Source organism: Neoarius graeffei, chromosome 13 (assembly GCF_027579695.1).
Source record: "Neoarius graeffei isolate fNeoGra1 chromosome 13, fNeoGra1.pri, whole genome shotgun sequence".
Lineage (NCBI taxonomy): Eukaryota > Metazoa > Chordata > Actinopteri > Siluriformes > Ariidae > Neoarius > Neoarius graeffei.
Window position 1 is genome coordinate 76,977,310 of NC_083581.1, and position 17,907 is coordinate 76,995,216.

Sequence of the window (17,907 nt, forward strand, 5' to 3'; positions counted from 1 at the left end):
TATGAAATCACCCACAGTAAAATTAAACTGCACGTAGAACAGTGAACCTTATGCCGCTTTTCCACTACAAACGCGGCTGAGCCGTGCCGTGCCGAGTCGAGCTGAGTCGGGCTGAGCGGGGCTATTGAAGTTGCATTTCGACTACAACCGCGCTGAATCGTGCTGGCTGGAAGTGGGTGGACACATTGGGTGGAGTTAGCGAAAGTGGGTGGACGTCACGTGATGTCGTTAAGCAGCGCAAACAGTGACATCAGTGACAGTGGCGGAACAAGTCAGAGCCGGGCCGGGGGCGGGGCAAATGACCGGGCATTTTATTAAAGCTTATCATAACATCATTTTAGGCTACAAAATGTCCGCAACTGCGGTGTTTACCAATTTCAACACTACCGGGTGCAACTATGTTATTTAGTACATCAAGTCCTTCAAACGAACATGTAACTCAGAAACAAAAAACATTAGGATACTGTACATGGCTCATAATAAAACATCAATAGCCTATACTGCGCACATTATTTGAAGGGCATACGAATGAGCGCTCAGAGGTTGCAACGGTGACAGGAAGAGTCAGAAATAAAAGGAGGACGGTGCAAACCTCACTGAATGCACTGTGTTTACCAATTTCAACACTACGGGGTGCAACTATGTTATTTTGTACATTAAGTCCTTCAAACGAACATGTAACTCAAACAAAAAAACATTAGGCGACATACTGTACATGGCTCATAATAAAACATCAATAGCCTACTGCGCGCATTATTTGAAGGGCATACGGCGAGCCTTGCGCTCCGCGAACTCGTCCACGATGCTCTGTATGTCACTGATTCAGTGATCTTTTAAGCGGTAGTCTCACGACCCGGATAGTAAACAATAAACATGGAGGACATGGAGTCGTTAGTGTTGCTGGTCTTGGTGCTGTGGCTTGTTGTCACCGACAACGCGGACAGATACTGGCAAGAGCGTATAGATGAGGCGAGGCGCATAAGGCTTCAGAAATTCTCGTAATTCATAATTATTCTTCTTCCGGGTTTGCGGTGTTTACAGATCCCAGCGCGCTCGCGGGGCGTGTGTGGGCATGTGAGGACACTCCTCCTCACCAATCAGTGCACAGGGGAGTGTCTGCTCACGCCCCCAGCCTCACTCGGCACGGCTTGGCTCGCTTCAGCCCCACTCCAAAACGGTGCGAGTTTTAGGGGCTAAGCAGGGCTGAAACGAGCTGAGTCGTGCTGGTTTTTGGTAGTCGAAACGCGAGCCGTGTCGGGCTGAAGTGAGCTGAAGCGAGCTGAAGTGAGCTGAAAAAGGGTAGTGGAAAAGGGCCATTAGAAACCTGATACTTGTTTAGATTTCTTGAACACAGGGCTGGCCTGAGTTTCCCAAAAGCATCGCAGCACAAAGATCATCATTAAATGGTAGCGCGAGCAGCACAATGAACGTGCGCTCCCACCTCAAGTTAAGATGCTCTTAGCGTTAAGAGGCTTTTGCGAAACCCACCTCTGAACCGAGCGATGCTGAAATTAACTCCGAGGAACTTTTCAGCGTTTGTGACACAACTACACAGTAGTATTGAAATTCCTCTCTCTCTCTCTCTCTCTCTCCAGTTTGCCGTCCTGCTGTGCCTCATCATCGTTGTTGAAATTGGAATAGCCATTGCTGCATATGTCCTCAGAGGCCAGGTGAGATTTTTAACACTACAGTCCTGGGATTTGTAGATGTTTATTTCAGTCAAATCCAGATAAACTAATTTCAAATTAAATTTGTCATTTATTTTAATGTATTTTGTTGCAGTCTTTTACTAAGGGTTCACTTTTTAAAAACGTCTTACATTTTTTTCGATTACTTAATTTTTTTAAATTATTTTCCCCCCCCCCATCTAGCTGCAGCAGCTGGTCGATGATGGCCTGAAGGAAGCGATCAAAAATTACAAGAAGCAAGCAGATGTGAAGGATGAAGTGGACAAAATGCAAGAACAGGTTTGGTCACATGGTCACTTAACACGCCTCGACTGCGAGCTTCGACTGGCATGAAGTCCTTTTATAACACAGTGCTGCCGAATCCTTGTTTCTGATTGGTCAGAAGGTGTTGATTTGAAGATTATATAATTGCTGATGTAGCTGCAAGGCAAATCACGGGTTTATATTAACGTGCTCATTCAAATACATGATGGTTTCTGTAGTAGCAACATACACAGGGACTTGTGCTTTGTAACTGTTAGAGGTAAAGCCATAACTAGGGCTGCAGTAATAACGGCATCACCATCGTACGTACCGCGGTTACGAGCCTGGCACGCGATTACCATCATAACTGCTTTTTTGCCTACTTATAATAGGAAGAATCTTTATTCAGAAGACCTGTTATACAATATGATTTTCAGTGGAAAATATTTTTGAAAATGTACATGCATATACGTTAAAATATTATAATATATTTAAAAAGTACTCTTCAATAAACAGTAAGTCATTCTAACAAATAATATAAAACATGATAATGACAAACAATTTTGATAAATATTAGAAAAACAACCAAAGCCTAATTATTTACTATGAAAGAACTAGGTGTGATGATTTTCAGTTTTTTCACAATTTGATTCAAATCACGATTTTGACCTTCCGATTTGATTTAAATCACACTTTTTTTTTTTTTGGTCTTCTATTTTATAATTATTGCAAATCATCAATTTTCTGTTAACTGTCAGCCTAGAAATATAGAGCAATAAAAAAACAAGTCGTGTTGCCTTTGGAGTCTTTATTCAGACTCCAGTCACTCTTGGACTTCAACGGAGAAATGATTTCTGCTTCTTAAACACTTCTGGTACAGACGTTACTTGTCCTTTTGAAGAAGTCCCAGATTCAACTCGTTGATGTTTAGACGCAGAGTCTTCACAAAACTTCGGTTTCACGTCGATCTCGACTGTTGGATGGTACCACTGAATAGGATTCTGTATGTTGGTGGTATTGCCATGATGAGGAAACTTGGACTCGCGCAGCTTATACAACACTTTTTCTGTCACGAGACAGGAAGAAATGCCGCCAGACTGGGCTTTTATAAGCCGGTGGCTTCAGGAATTCCGAGTCGTCCGCCATGTTGTTCACAAAGCAACGCATGATCTTGTGAGATTGCTATAGCAACCACAAACATGGCTGCGCCCATGTACAGCTCTGGATACCGAATCGAATTTTTAATATCAAAATGATGTCGTTTGTCGAAATTTGTTCTGCATCTAGGGTTATCGGGATTGTCAGTGAATCGTGATTTCATTAAATTTTAATCAATTTTTGAATCGTCGATTGAAATGGATTGATAGATCGGGGATTGATTAATCGTCACACTTCTAGAAGGAACTTTTCACCGCTCTTTTATAGTAAATACTTAGGCTTTAGGGTTTTTTTTTCTTCTTCTTCTTCTCCTCCCTGTAGGACTTATCTGAAAGCACTGCTATCCCCAGGTTGCTTTTGGCTTAGTCTCGGACCTTGGCTATACGTATGCAGATATTTTCAAAACTCAGTTTTTTCCTATTATGTCCACAGTACAGTTTCGTTCTCCCCCGCTGGCTGAAAGGCCCGAAGGGGGATTATGTCATGGCGATTTTCATCTGTCTGTCCCAGGAAGGGTGCTCACCTTCTGAAATCAATTCCTCTCACAATTTTTGGAGGAATTTCATGAAACTTGACAGAATTCTTTGTTATATATCGGTAATATGCATATTGCAATTTTGTTCAATTCAGTCGCATTTTACCAGCGTTATGGCCCTTGATTAGCAAATTTGTACTTTGACAATTTCATGAGGGTGTATTAAGCACTTCTAGCATAGATCTAGGCCCAATCCCAATTCTAATTTCTGCCCTTCCCCTTGAAACTGGGCTACAAGGGATAGGGCTTGAAATTCAACCCCTACGTATTGGGATAGCCCTTCAACGATCGCATACGTCATCGCGTACCTCCGTCAGCGTTTACGTTAGCAAAACGCGACCAAATGCGTCATTGGCTGCGACCAGCCGCTACAGTCAGAGCCAGAGGCAGAACCAGAAATCTCTGCTGGCAGGGTGTGATTTGTTAACTAACACCACTGAATGGGATATCTTTGGCGCTTCGTGCACCACATCCGACAGAATGAGGTGTCAGAACACTCATGTAAACAATAAAAGCGAGAATAACAGAACAAAACGTACGCAGTCAAGCAACCGAAAACAATACTCACTCCCAAAGCTTTTTAGCAGCAGCTTGGATTTCAGAAATCGCTGCTCATTCTCAGCTTGAAAGCGAATCAAGCGGCGTGTTTCCTCTGGATAACAACTTAAAACACGTAAATAATGGAGAAAATACATTTATGACAATCTTTCGCCGCGGGAACCGCCATCTTTCTGAAATCCGCATGAAATCTCGCTGAAATCCGCATGGCATTGTGGGAAATCACTCAAACCCCTTCGTTCGGAGTCAGCTCCAGGAAAATCTCCGTTTGGAGGGGTACAGAAGCCCTACCCCTTCCCCTACCCCTCCGCGTTAACTGGGATTGGGATACCCCTACCCCTTCACGTGAACGCGCAAAATGGAGGGGAAGGGCCAAGGGGTTGGTCCAAGGGGTGAAATGGGATTCGGCCCTAGTTGCCAGTGGGGGATACTGTGCTCTCAGAGAACTCTTGGGTGTTTTTTTTTTTTTTTTTTTTTTAAACTCTCTCCACACAAGAACGAGAAATGATTCAAAAACACTCAGACCTCTACACTGAACAAACCCATAATGTTGTAGTAAGTGCATCATTATAGTGGTAGCAATAGTAACAGCCATGCTAAAGGGAAAACCCTGATCAGTAGCCAGTCAAACACCGTAGGCACCGAAATTTATTTTCAGACAGACCTCGGGAAAAGTGAGCAGGCAAAACTTTCAATCACGGTCCATCATGAGCCTACACAGGTTACTTTATCACCTTCTACTGAACTGAATGATAGGCCAAACGCACCATATGCCAAGTGTAGCGTTGCTTAGTCAATAATCAATCCAGTCCAGTCTTCTGTTCTTTATTTGCGTTGCTATGAAATGGATAGTAAACCACAAAATACGGCTGCGTTTTTATTAATCAAGCACACTTTGCAACTAGAAGTAGTGTCTTGTCACGATAAACGCACAATATAACGCTGTCACACCTCCTCATATAATGGAAACGTGCAAGATCATATTTGCCGCAGGGGGAAGGAAAAAACCCCACGTTAACCCACCTACAGTGTAATACAAATAACTGGCTGGATAGAAGTTTGCTGAAAACACACTGCTAAGTGAACTTGTTAATTGCATCAACCTCATCAAGCATTTCCAAATTTAAAAAAAAAAAATGTACAACACATTGTTTATTTCAGGAGTGTTTGCAATTATTTATATTGTCAACCAATATAACAACCAATAACATTTATTTTTCAGTGTTAAGTTAAATCATTCCACGAGACAGATGTGCCATGCCAAAATAGTGTCTGTAATCACGTTTATTTTTAACTCCTGAAATTCTTTCGGCTCAACAATTTCAACATATCAAGGGACAAGAAACATCAAATGAATGTGTAATGAAACACAGAGGGCTTTGGCTGCTATATTACCGCAAACCACAGGGTGACGTTTTCTGAGTAGTGCAGTCAGGAAACTTCTGTACTGTTGCAGTGCTTTACTAAAAGCCCAGGGCGAGTTTGGGATGCAGTGTTACCACAAACCTTAAGCTGATTTTCCACCAGGGGAAAGTCTTCAGGACGGAGAGCTTTGCTATTTTCTGGTTTCTCATTAACATCACAAGCTGTACCCCCTTTTCTGTGTGTGTGTTTTCTTTTAAAGAGAGAAAAGAAAGATTAATGAGGTTGGGAAGGAATGTTTATAGCTGCTGTAAAGTAAGTAATAACGGAAAAATGTAAATAGAGCTGCGTGCAGCAGCTGGCGGGTCCAAGCACCAAGTCGGTTCCAGATCATAATGTGGTATCAGTTAAGAAAACCCATGATATCTAAAGCTAAAGTCACAAATAGCTGGTTGATCCGTGAGAACCGTAGCTGGGGCCACCGTGGCCATTCTGGCAGATTTTGGAGGTGATCTGTCATGCAAATTTGGGTGGAGTAAATGGGCAAATGAAGCCACGATAGCTGTGACAGAAGATGCTGGTAAACCAGTAATGGCAGCGATGTATAGCCTTACGGCAGTGTGTACGGTTTTCATGGCTGCAGTACGGCATAGCCGCGGCAAGATGAAATAAGTCACGCCTCCGAGGAAAACTTCTCAGTTTCTGCAGAATGTTGTTCCGTGAACATTTTGAGCTCGATGGTTGTGACGGAATGCTGCGGTAACTCCTGGTAGCCCCTGTAAGCCTCACGGATGCCTTGCAAATGGATGAACTCATCTGGTGCTTGACCCATGGCAATTTTCAACACAACAAAACTTTCCAGGGATAGAAGCCACGCCCTTTTGGTTGTCAAGGTACAGTGGTGCTTGAAAATTTGTGAACCCTTTAGAATTTTCTGTATTTCTGCATAAATATGACCTAAAACATCAGATTTTCACACAAGTCCTAAAAGTAGATAAAGAGAACCCAGTTAAACAAATGAGACAAAAATATTATACTTGGTCATTTATTTATTGAGGAAAATGATCCAATATTGTATATCTGTGAGTGGCAAAAGTATGTAAACCTTTGCTTTCAGTATCTGGTGTGACCCCCTTGTGCAGCAATAACTGCAACTAAACGTTTGCGGTAACTGTTGATCAGTCCTGCACACCGGCTTGGAGGAATTTTAGCCCGTTCCTCCGTACAGAACAGCTTCAACTCTGGGATGTTGGTGGGTTTCCTCACATGAACTGCTCGCTTCAGGTCCTTCCACAACATTTCCATTGGATTAAGGTCAGGACTTTGACTTGGCCATTCCAAAACATTCACTTTATTCTTCTTTAACCATTCTTTGGTAGAACGACTTGTGTGCTTAGGGTCGTTGTCTTGCTGCATGACCCACCTTCTCTTGAGATTCAGTTCATGGACAGATGTCCTGACATTTTCCTTTAGAATTCGCTGGTATAATTCAGAATTCATTGTTCCATCAATGATGGCAAGCCGTCCTGGCCCAGATGCAGCAAAACGGGTCCAAACCATGATACTACCACCACCATGTTTCACAGATGGAATAAGGTTCTTATGCTGGAATGCAGTGTTTTTTCCTTTCCCCAAACATAACGCTTCTCATTTAAACCAAAAAGTTCTATTTTGGTCTCATCCGTCCACAAAACATTTTTCCAATAGCCTTCTGGCTTGTCAACGTGATCTTTAGCAAACTGCAGACGAGCAGCAATGTTCTTTTTGGAGAGCAGTGGCTTTCTTCTTGCAACCCTGCCATGCACACCATTGTTGTTCAGTGTTCTCCTGATGGTGGACTCATGAACATTAACATTAGCCAATGTGAGAGAGGCCTTCAGTTGCTTAGAAGTTACCCTGGGGTCCTTTGTGACCTCGCCGACTATTACACACCTTGCTCTTGGAGTGATCTTTGTTGGTCGACCACTCCTGGGGAGGGTAACAATGGTCTTGAATTTCCTCCATTTGTACACAATCTGTCTGACTGTGGATTGGTGGAGTCCAAACTCTTTAGAGATGGTTTTGTAACCTTTTCCAGCCGGATGAGCATCAACACTTTTTCTGAGGTCCTCAGAAACCTCCTTTGTTCGAGCCATGATACACTTCCACAAACGTGTTGTGAAGATCAGACTTTGATAGATCCCTGTTCTTTAAATAAAACAGGGTGCCCACTCACACCTGATTGTCATCCCATTGATTGAAAACACCTGACGCTAATTTCGCCTTCAAATTAAATGCTAATCCGAGAGGTTCACGTACTTTTGCCACTCACAGATATGTAATATTGGATCATTTTCCTCAATAAATAAATGACCAAGTATTATAATTTTATCTCATTTGTTTAACTGAGTTCTCTTTATCTACTTTTAGGACTTGTGTGAAAATCTGATGATGTTTTAGGTCCTATTTATGCAGAAATATAGAAAATTCTAAAGGGTTCACAAACTTTCAAGCACCACTGTAACTCCCCGGCTCTTGCATATTCCAACTGAAGGGCCTAGAACGCATGCCGGTTGACCTCCAGAAGGCTCAAAATCAATACCGTGACGTGATTCCAGCTGTGTGAGACCTTAGCTTAAAATGAATAAACAGTGTGTTACATGAGTGTCGACTGCGAGTTGGTCTAGTGGTTAGTGTGCCCGTTTTCGACTGGGAGATCGTGAGTTCTACTTTAGTCACACCAAAGACGGCCATAAAAATGGTACTTGCTGTCATCTGATGAGGCGCCGCAATACAGATGCAAGTATGGAGTCAAACTCTCACGGTTACCAGAGGACCAGCTCCCTACTGTAACCCTGGCAGCAGGCCGAGAGCGGAGAAATGGAGATGGGTGCCGCCAGGTGTGCCTTAAGGGCCTGGTTAGTACTTGGATGGGAGACTGCCTGGGAAGACCAGGTACTGGCACAGAAAGTTATAAAGTATGTAATTGTTTTGCCAAAGCAATTGTACCATGGTAAGTCCAGTATCCATAGTCAGTAACACACATTTAGCAGTTTTAATGTTGTCAGGTTGCACTCACAATACTGAAGTGTTGAGTTCTCGTGAATTTTCATCTTTTTTGAAGGAGTTTGTAAAATACCTTCATTAAAACCTTATGTTCTATTGCCAGGTGGTAGCGCTGTGACTCAGTCTGGGCATGCAGGTGTTATTACATTGCGTTATTGCGTAACGTATTGCAACATCCACAGATGTAGAGGAGTTACACAAACCCTCCTGTTCGGACCGCATCTTGGTTTATTTGGTCACTGCCATTGCAACACTGATAATTTTTGAAAAGATTGGTTTATAAGCCCCATGTCCTCTTACCTCATGGTGACCGTGAATCACTTTTTTCTAATGTGTAGGTAACTGCATCCTCATTTAACATTTCATGGAAAAATCTGATTATTTTAGCTTATAAGCCTCGTGAGTTTTGGGAATTATGCCTCACTTCCTTTTTGCATGGCGTAATTATTAACTGATTGCATCGTCATGGAAAACCGTTTGAGATCACGGACTCCTTTGCAAACACTTCCTGCTGGGCGGAGTTAATGGATTCAGCTGTAAAGTTTTGCCTTAATAAGCCACACATTCCTACCAAAGTTCATACATGTAAATGAAACGACCGTGTCTTGCAAAAGTATTCATCCCCCTTGGTGTTTGTCCTGTTTTGTCGCATTACAAGCTGGAATTAAAATGGATTTTTTGGAGCTCTGATTAATGCCCTCCTTGCCCGGTCTGAGAGTTTTGGTGGGCGGGGCCTTCTCTTGTCAGGTTTGTAGTGGTGCCATATTCTTTCCATTTTGCTATAATGGATTTAATGGAGCTCTGTGGGATATTCAAAGTTTGGGATATTTTTTATAACCCAACCCTGATCTATACTTCTCCACAACTTTGTCTCTGACCTGTTTGGAGGCTCCTTGGTTTTCATGTTGCTTGTTTAGTAGTGTTGCAGAGTCAGGGTCCTTCCAGAACAGGTTGATTTATAGACATCATGTGACAGATCATGTGACACTTTGATTGCACACAGGTGGATCTTAATCAACTAATTATATGACTTATGGAGTGAATTGGTTGGACCAGCTCTTATTCAGGGGTTTCATATGAAAGGGGGTGAATACTTATGCATACTCCAGATTTTTTTTTTTTAATAATCTTAATTATTGCTTGTCACAATAGACAATTTTTACCTTTTAGAGCTGGCGGCATGTTGTGTAAATCAAATGGTGTTAACCCTCCAAAAATCCATTTTAATTCCAGCTTATAATGCGACAAAACAGGACAAACACCAAGGGGGGTGAATACTTTTGCAAGGCACTGTAGATGTTCTTCACTGTGGACGATGTCACAGGGTCCTTTGGCCACACTTGGGTCTAATCTTTTGCCAAAACATGATGGCACACGCACCAAATTTTGTTGTGCTAAGCAACTCAAAAAACCAAATGTATCAAGAAGAAAAAAATTGTACCAAAAACAATAAAGTCGTTTGCACTTGGCGATTGGACCCGAACTATAAAGAGCTACAAAACAGTTCAGGACGTGCAGTTATTGGAAAACAATCAACATCACGGTGGTAACAGTAAAGCTACTTCACATTTGGCCCTGGTGGTGGTTGTTTCTTTTCACATAACACCACATCTACCAAATGTATTTATTATTAGCTCATCTGTCCATCAGGTCAGTTGCCATGGTGTGGCGTCGGTCATCCACAGTTCAGTTATAAATCGTATCTCCTCCATCAGTTCTCTACGGATTTCTGTTCCGATTGTTTTATTTGAAAGAACTCCGCACACAACTTGATCGTTTTGTCTAGTATTTTTGCTAATGAGTTACTAATTAGGACAAGTTAATGAATTTTCCAGGCCTCTCACTAGAATTTGTATCTCCTCATTTATCATACGAATTCAGTTCTGATCAATGTTTTGGGCCGATCTTCCATTGGGGAACAAAATTTAGTTCTTTGTTGATGTTCCTGTTGTAAACAGTTGGTCGTGGAGGTTGGTCCCGTCTCACCTTGTCACATTTCAGTTCTGTGTGATGGTTCGGTCGTCATGGTTGTTCTGATGGCAGGCCAGATGAGCTACAATACCCTTGACGTTCTGGTATAATTTCTGTCATTTAACAACATCTTGTCGTGTGTGTGTGTAGATGAAATGCTGTGGAGCAGTGAACGCTTCCGACTGGGAGGACTACGACCTTGACAAGAAGTCCGTCCCTGACTCCTGCTGCAAGAACGTCACCAAGAACTGTGGTAAAGGAGCCCTGAAAGAGCCCACCAAAATCTACACAGAGGTAAGCGGAGAAGAAGCAGCACTGCGGTCCCCAGAGATAATGCGTAGAGACAAACGCAAAAGGGCAACTCTAAACAAACTTTTTTTTTTTTTTTTCCCCCCCTCTTTCCCCCACCAACATTTTTGATAATTTTACATGTAAACATGTAATAACGAGGATTCTGGCTTGTTGTGCTGTAGGGTTGTGGGACTGTTTTGGAGAATTTCCTCAAGAAAAACATTCTCTGGGTTGGAGTCGCAGCTCTCGTCATTGCCTTCATAGAGGTAACGTGCAGTTTTCTGTTTTGCTGCCATCCAAACATACAGAATGTTCCTGAAGAATCCATTCTTAACCTCTCCTCCTCCTCTTTATTTTCGTTTGTGTTGCTTTAGATCTTGGGTGTGGTGTTTGCCTGTACACTGATGAGGGGGATTCGCAAAGGCTACGAGGTGATGTGATCCCATCCTCGAGCTTCAGTGAAGTCACTTTCACACTCCTGTTAAAACACTTTAGATTTGTAAATGCCTTCTTGCAGAGCTTAAAATGTTAGACAGGAAAAAACATGTACCTATATGCAGATAGAGCTTTTTTTTTTTTTTTAAGTCAGATGTTGAGGAAAAGGTGAATGACTGACTGTCTATCCTTGTCTCATTAAATCTCCTATATTTGTACTCTGGTGTTCTTCACAGATTTGTTCTTTTAGAGAGCAGTTGCACTTTTATATGCTCACATTTCATATATTTTGTTATCAGCTTTTTAAAGTTGAAGTGCTTAACAGACTTTGGGATGATAATAAACTTTACGGTTTTCCCCACAACCATCAGTGTCCACTTGTGGTATTTTCATACAGATGACTATCACAATGATTTGGAAACATGTTCACTACCCTTTATAAGTTAAACATTATTATTATTAGGGCCCGAGCCCTATGGGCGAAGGCCCTATTGTTCTTGTAAGAGTTCACTATTATTATTCTTCCGTCTTCTTTATTTTTCTCCGCTGTTGGGCCATTTTCGGGGCACTTGCCATGGGCGAAAACGCACGAAATTTGGCACCAGTTCCGAGAATTGTCACCGCTACTCAGACCCAAAAGCCCAAACTTGGCCGGGGCTCAGGGCCTCTATAGCGCCCCCTAAGTCGTTGTGATTTTGGTCTCCCGCATTAAGGTGCCTGGTTGCCATGTAGTTTGTAGTAGTGGCATGCCATTTGGTACGCTTATGTATCTCACTAAGCCGGACAAAAATGTAATGCCAATGCATTAGCCACGCCCAACAGGAAGTGAGGTAATTTCACTTTTGTGCGAAATGCATGGCCACGAAGACGGCGTAACTCCTCCTAGACCGTTCATAGGAATGTCACCAAAATTGATACACATCATCTACAGACATGGCTGACAAAAGTTACTAAATACGTTTCACGTAGGATAAACCGTTCAGAAGTTATACGTCAATCAATTTTCGATGCAAAATTATACATGCTTAAAAATTCATAAATCTTCTGATTGCTCAAAACTGCTCATACTTCACACGCAAATCACTCATTGGGCTTCTGACATGTTAGCCAATTTCTGTGATATTTCGCCACTGGGGGCGCTATTTTTGGGCAAAAATACCAATCTTTCCTCAATTTTGGTCAAACTTCACGGCCACCCTCTTCCTACCTCCCATGTCATGTATACCACATTTTGGGAATTTTCGTCCATGGGGGGCGCTGTTTTTGGCCGACGCAATTGCTCCAAAACGGGTTTTTGGTAAATAATTCCATAATGCTTTTCCTTCACACCACTACCTTGTGATAGTGCGTTGCTGTTGTAGACACTTACTTTTCCAACTCATAATCGCTCATGTACAGCATAGCGCCACCTGCTGACATGGGAAAAACCAAAAAATTTATTTTTCAAAAATCTATCTCATCTTCTATTTACTCAATTGTCATCAAACTTCATACGCAAACTCTTCATAGCTCACCTGACGTCTACGCCAAATTTTGTGCACTTTCGCCCCTGGGGGTGCTGGTTATGGCAAAAATGATATTGCAGCTTCTGATTTGTCAAACTTGCCAAGCAAACTCTTTACAAGACCCTTATTGGGGCGCTTGCCATGGTCGACAACGCACGAAATTTGGCTCCTTTTTCTTAGACTGCCACCGCTACTGAGAACCAGAAGCCCAGATCCAGGCGGGCCTCAGGGCCTCTATAGCGCCCCCTAAGTCGTTGTGATTTTGGCCTCCCGCATTAAGGTGCCTGGTTGCCATGTAGTTTGTAGTAGTGGCATGCCATTTGGTACGCATATGTATCTCACTAAGCCGGACAAAAATGTTATGCCAAGGCATTAGCCACGCCCAACAGGAAGTGAGGTAATTTCACTTTTATGCGAAATGCATGGCCACGAAGACGGCGCAACTCCTCCTAGACCGTTCATAGGAATGTCACCAAAATTGATCCACATCATCTACAGACATGGCTGACAAAAGGTACTAAATACGTTTCACGTAGCATTAACCGTTCAGAAGTTATACGTCAATCAATTTTCAATGCAACATTTTACATGCTTAAAAATTCATAAATCTTCTACTTGCTCAAAACTGCTCATACTTCACACGCAGATCACTCATTGGGCTTCTGACATGTTACCCACTTTCTGTGATATTTTGCCACTGGGGGCGCTATTTTTGGGCAAAAATTCCAATCTTTCCTCAAATTTGGTCAAACTTCACGGCCACCCTCTTACTACCTCCCATGTCATGTATACCACATTTTGGGAATTTTCGTCCATGGGGGGCGCTGTTTTTGGCCGACGCAATTGCTCCAAAACGGGTTTTTGGTAAATAATTCCATAATGCTTTTCCTTCACACCACTACCTTGTGATAGTGCGTTGCTGTTGTAGACACTTATTTTTCCAACTCATTATCGCTCATGTACAGCATAGCGCCACCTACTGACATGGGAAAAACCAAAAATTTTATTCTTCAAAAATCTGTATCTCAACTTCTATTTACTCAATTGTCATCAAACTTCATAGGCAAACTCTTCATAGCTCACCTGACATGTACGCCAAATTTTGTGCACTTTCGCCCCTGGGGGTCCTGGTTATGGCAGAAATGATATTGCAGCTTCTGATTTGTCAAACTTGGCAAGCAAACTCTTTACAAGACCCTTATTGGGGCGCTATTATTATTAGGGCCCGAGCACCGTACAGTGCGAGACCCCATCGTTGCCATGTGTCCAATTCTGTGCTTTGTCGCCATTGCGGGAGTAATGTCTCTTGCCGAAGAAGCTGTGGAAGGTATTTCGCGGGGACGCATGCCCCCGCCCCCCTTGGCCGCTGGCGCGAGGGCCCGTCAAGGCCGCTTGCGGCTTTAATTATTATTATTATTTAAAATGTTTTTCACGTTATACTGTATTAGACGATATTAGTTTATTAGCATTTATATAGCGCACATAACTGTACAATATACAGTATACACACTATGGCACTTAACAAAATGTAAAAAGTAACATAGAATAAAACTAGATATAATTTTAAATAATAAAATAATGATGTAGCTGCTTTATCCTGTTCTACAGGGTCGCAGGCAAGCTGGAGCCTATCCCAGCTGACTACGGGCGAAAGGCGGGGTACACCCTGGACAAGTCGCCAGGTCATCACAGGGCTGACACACAGACACAGACAACCATTCACACCCACATTCACACCTACGGCCAATTTAGAGTCACCAGTTAACCTAACCTGCATGTCTTTGGACTGTGGGGGAAACCGGAGCACCCAGAGGAAACCCACGCGGACACGGGGAGAACATGCAAACTCCGCACAGAAAGGCCCTCGCCGGCCACGGGGCTCGAACCCGGACCTTCTTGCTGTGAGGCGACAGCGCTAACCACTACACCACCGTGCCGGCATGATATATATAAAATTTAAAGTAAAATTAAAATGTAGACTAGAAATAAATTTAACAAATTAAGAATAATAAAATGAAAATAAATAGAAAATAACTTAAGATCTTAAAAAATCCACTGGCCACGTTTGTATGAACATGACCGGGACTGTTTATGATTTGAATTTTAACTCAACATATTATGGAAAGCCCTGGAGAAAAGATGAGTTTTCAGTTTGCTGCAAAACTCCTCACAAGAGTCAATTGATTTTAAGGATACTGGGAGGTTATTCCATAGTCTAGGACAGGGGTGTCCAAACTGATCCATGAAGGGCCGTGTGGCTGCAGGTTTTCATTCCAGCCATGCAGCAGCACACCTGACTTGGCTCATTCAATCAACTGAACTGTCTTCACACAGTCAAATACTTGCAGCCACACCCACCCTTGATTAAAGGGTGGGTGTGTCAGTTGATTGAATAAGCCAAATCAGGTGTGTTGCTGCATGGCTGGAATGAAAACCTGCAGCCACACGGCCCTTTATGGATCAGTTTGGACACCCCTGGTCTAGGACCACAAGCACTAAAGGACCTGTCAGCAAAGGTCTTCCGTGTAGTTTTAGGAATGGTAAGAAGAAGACCTTGACCTGATACTCGAGTTGAGCTCGTAAATTCCCTGACACTAAGTCACTAAGGTACTTCGGGGCGAGGTTATGAAGGCACTTGAAAACTAAGAGAGTGATCTTGAACTCAATCCTGAAGGCAATTGGCAACCAGTGTAGGTCATACAGTGCACGAGTGGCACTTTCAGACCGTTTCCTTCTGAGGATAAGTTTGGCAGCACGGTTCTGGATAAGCTGAAGTTTTCGTAAAAGACCAGTTGAAATTCCAGACAGCAGGGAGTTACAGTAGTCTAAGTATTGGAGAACTAAAGTAGTAGCAAGTTGTTTGTTTAGCATTTTCCAAAGACAGATACTGCCTTATTGAAGATAACCTATGGAGATTGAGAGATGCTATTTTACATTTGGCTAGGACTAGTTCTTTAAATTTTAGTTGCTCATCGAGGACTACACCCAAGTATTTGATGCATTTAGAACGAAACACTAATGCTTGGTTTATTTGTATGCTCTCCAAACTGCACTTTTGTAATTGGGCGAAGCTGCTGAAGTAGATGAATTCAGTTTTGACATCACTCATCTTAAGCTTGTTATGGTTCATCCATTCCTTTATGTCCGCAAGGATGAGTTGTGTTTTTTGTGAATTTTCTGTTTTCTTATCAGATGTTGGCGAAAAGGAAGTATATATGCAGTGATCATCAGCGTAGCCCATGATTTGGGTATTTCTAGGAACGACAGACGCTAATGTGCCTGCATAGGCTGTGTACAGAACTGGTTCCGCAACACTACCCTGAGGGACAGAGCATGAAAGATCTCGAGGGTTGGAGTGGGTGGTGTTAATTTTCACCCTCATTTGGCGCCCGTTAAGATATGACCCGAGACACCAAAATTTGTTTGAAGGACATCCAATAGGATATCATGATCCACAGTGTCAAATGTTGCGGACAGGTCAAGACTGATAAGTGTCATGACCTGCTGCTGTTCCATGGCCCGCATAAAGTCATTGGTAACCTTGACTAGGGCCGTTTCCGTACTAAAATGTTTTCTGTAAGCACTTTGATAGTCGGGTATGAGTTTGTCATTGGCATATGGTACAAATTGACCTAGAGCACACTTCAGCTATCTTTGAAACAAAGGATAGGTTGCTGACTGGTCTGTAACTGCTTTTAACTAATGCCATGCCCAACTTCTTGAGAAGAGGTTTCACAATAGCAACTTTCCATCCCTCATAGAAAATTCCACAGACAAAGGAACGGTTAATGATTTTTGTTATAACGGGTGTAAAAATGTGGTGATATTGTTTAAGGATAGCAGTTGGAATAGGAGGGCGGCACGGTGGTGTAGTGGTTAGCGCTGTCGCCTCACAGCAAGAAGGTCCGGGTTCGAGCCCCGTGGCCGGCGAGGGCCTTTCTGTGCGGAGTTTGCATGTTCTCCCCGTGTCCACGTGGGTTTCCTCCGGGTGCTCCGGTTTCCCCCACAGTCCAAAGACATGCAGGTTAGGTTAACTGGTGACTCTAAATTGAGCGTAGGTGTGAATGTGAGTGTGAATGGTTGTCTGTGTCTGTGTGTCAGCCCTGTGATGACCTGGCGACTTGTCCAGGGTGTACCCCGCCTTTCGCCCGTAGTCAGCTGGGATAGGCTCCAGCTTGCCTGCGACCCTGTAGAAGGATAAAGCGGCTAGAGATAATGAGATGAGATGAGCAAGTGCTAGGTTTTGAAGACTTAATAAGGTTGGCGACAGTTACTTCATCAGCCTGTGTAAATGCAGAGAAGTTGTACTCGGTTGGATGCTCCGGCTGATAGTTGGGATGCTCAGCTAAATCACTACGAATTTTATCAATTTTGTTGATGGAAAAAATTAGCAAAATCCTCCGCGAGGCCTAGATCTAAGGTTGACTCTGGCAGAGGATTTTCACATTGAAGGTCGAGTATTTGTGAGATCTCTCTGTAGAGTTTAGCAGAGTCTCTTCCGAAGCTGCTGATTTTCTCATTAATATACGATGCCCTTTTTCTAGTACTAGACTTTCTAAAAGCAACTTTACTTCTTTTGAAATTAACATAGTCTTCTAGATCTTTAAGACCTCCATTTTCTTTCTAATTTTCTCCGTTCACGCTTTAAATTCTTAAGATCTACATCAAACCAGGGAGTATGATCCCTGGCAGATATGCGTTTAGTGATAAGAGCATGACGCTCGAGTACAGCAGTGAGTTGTGTGTTGTAATTTTCCATGAAACCTTCACCTATTGTTAACTCCATAAGCTTCTGACAAGTTTCAGTAAGATCAGCTAAGAAGGCCTGATGATCAATATTTTTGATCTTGCGATAATTGATGGTCTTGCAGATAACTTTAGGTCTCTGCACTGACAGCTGCACTTCGACAAAGGCATGATCACTGATGAAGTGAGTGCAGGAAGGTTTGCTGAGGATATGACCTGACCCTGATGCAGATATGATGAGGTCGAGAATGTTGCCAGACTCATGTGAGGGTTGGGTGACATGTTGCATGAAGTTATTCGCTGATGGGATGTCATTGAAGCGCTTAGTGTCATTATCTTCATCATCATTTCCATGGATGTTGAAGTCACC

At 42.7% G+C, this 17,907-nt stretch overlaps 1 protein-coding gene across 1 annotated transcript in view; it reads left to right on the forward strand.

Moving 5' to 3' along the window:
- cd63 (CD63 molecule) overlaps positions 1-11,650 on the forward strand; it is a 34,317-nt gene extending 22,667 nt beyond the window's left edge. Inside the window, exons 4-8 of the mRNA XM_060938559.1 lie at positions 1,596-1,670; positions 1,872-1,967; positions 10,711-10,854; positions 11,034-11,117; positions 11,226-11,650. Of these exons, the coding sequence (XP_060794542.1) occupies positions 1,596-1,670; positions 1,872-1,967; positions 10,711-10,854; positions 11,034-11,117; positions 11,226-11,291 (465 nt within the window). The 3' untranslated portion in view covers positions 11,292-11,650. The remainder of the gene's footprint in view (positions 1-1,595; positions 1,671-1,871; positions 1,968-10,710; positions 10,855-11,033; positions 11,118-11,225) is intronic.
- The last annotated feature ends 6,257 nt before the right edge of the window (positions 11,651-17,907 follow it).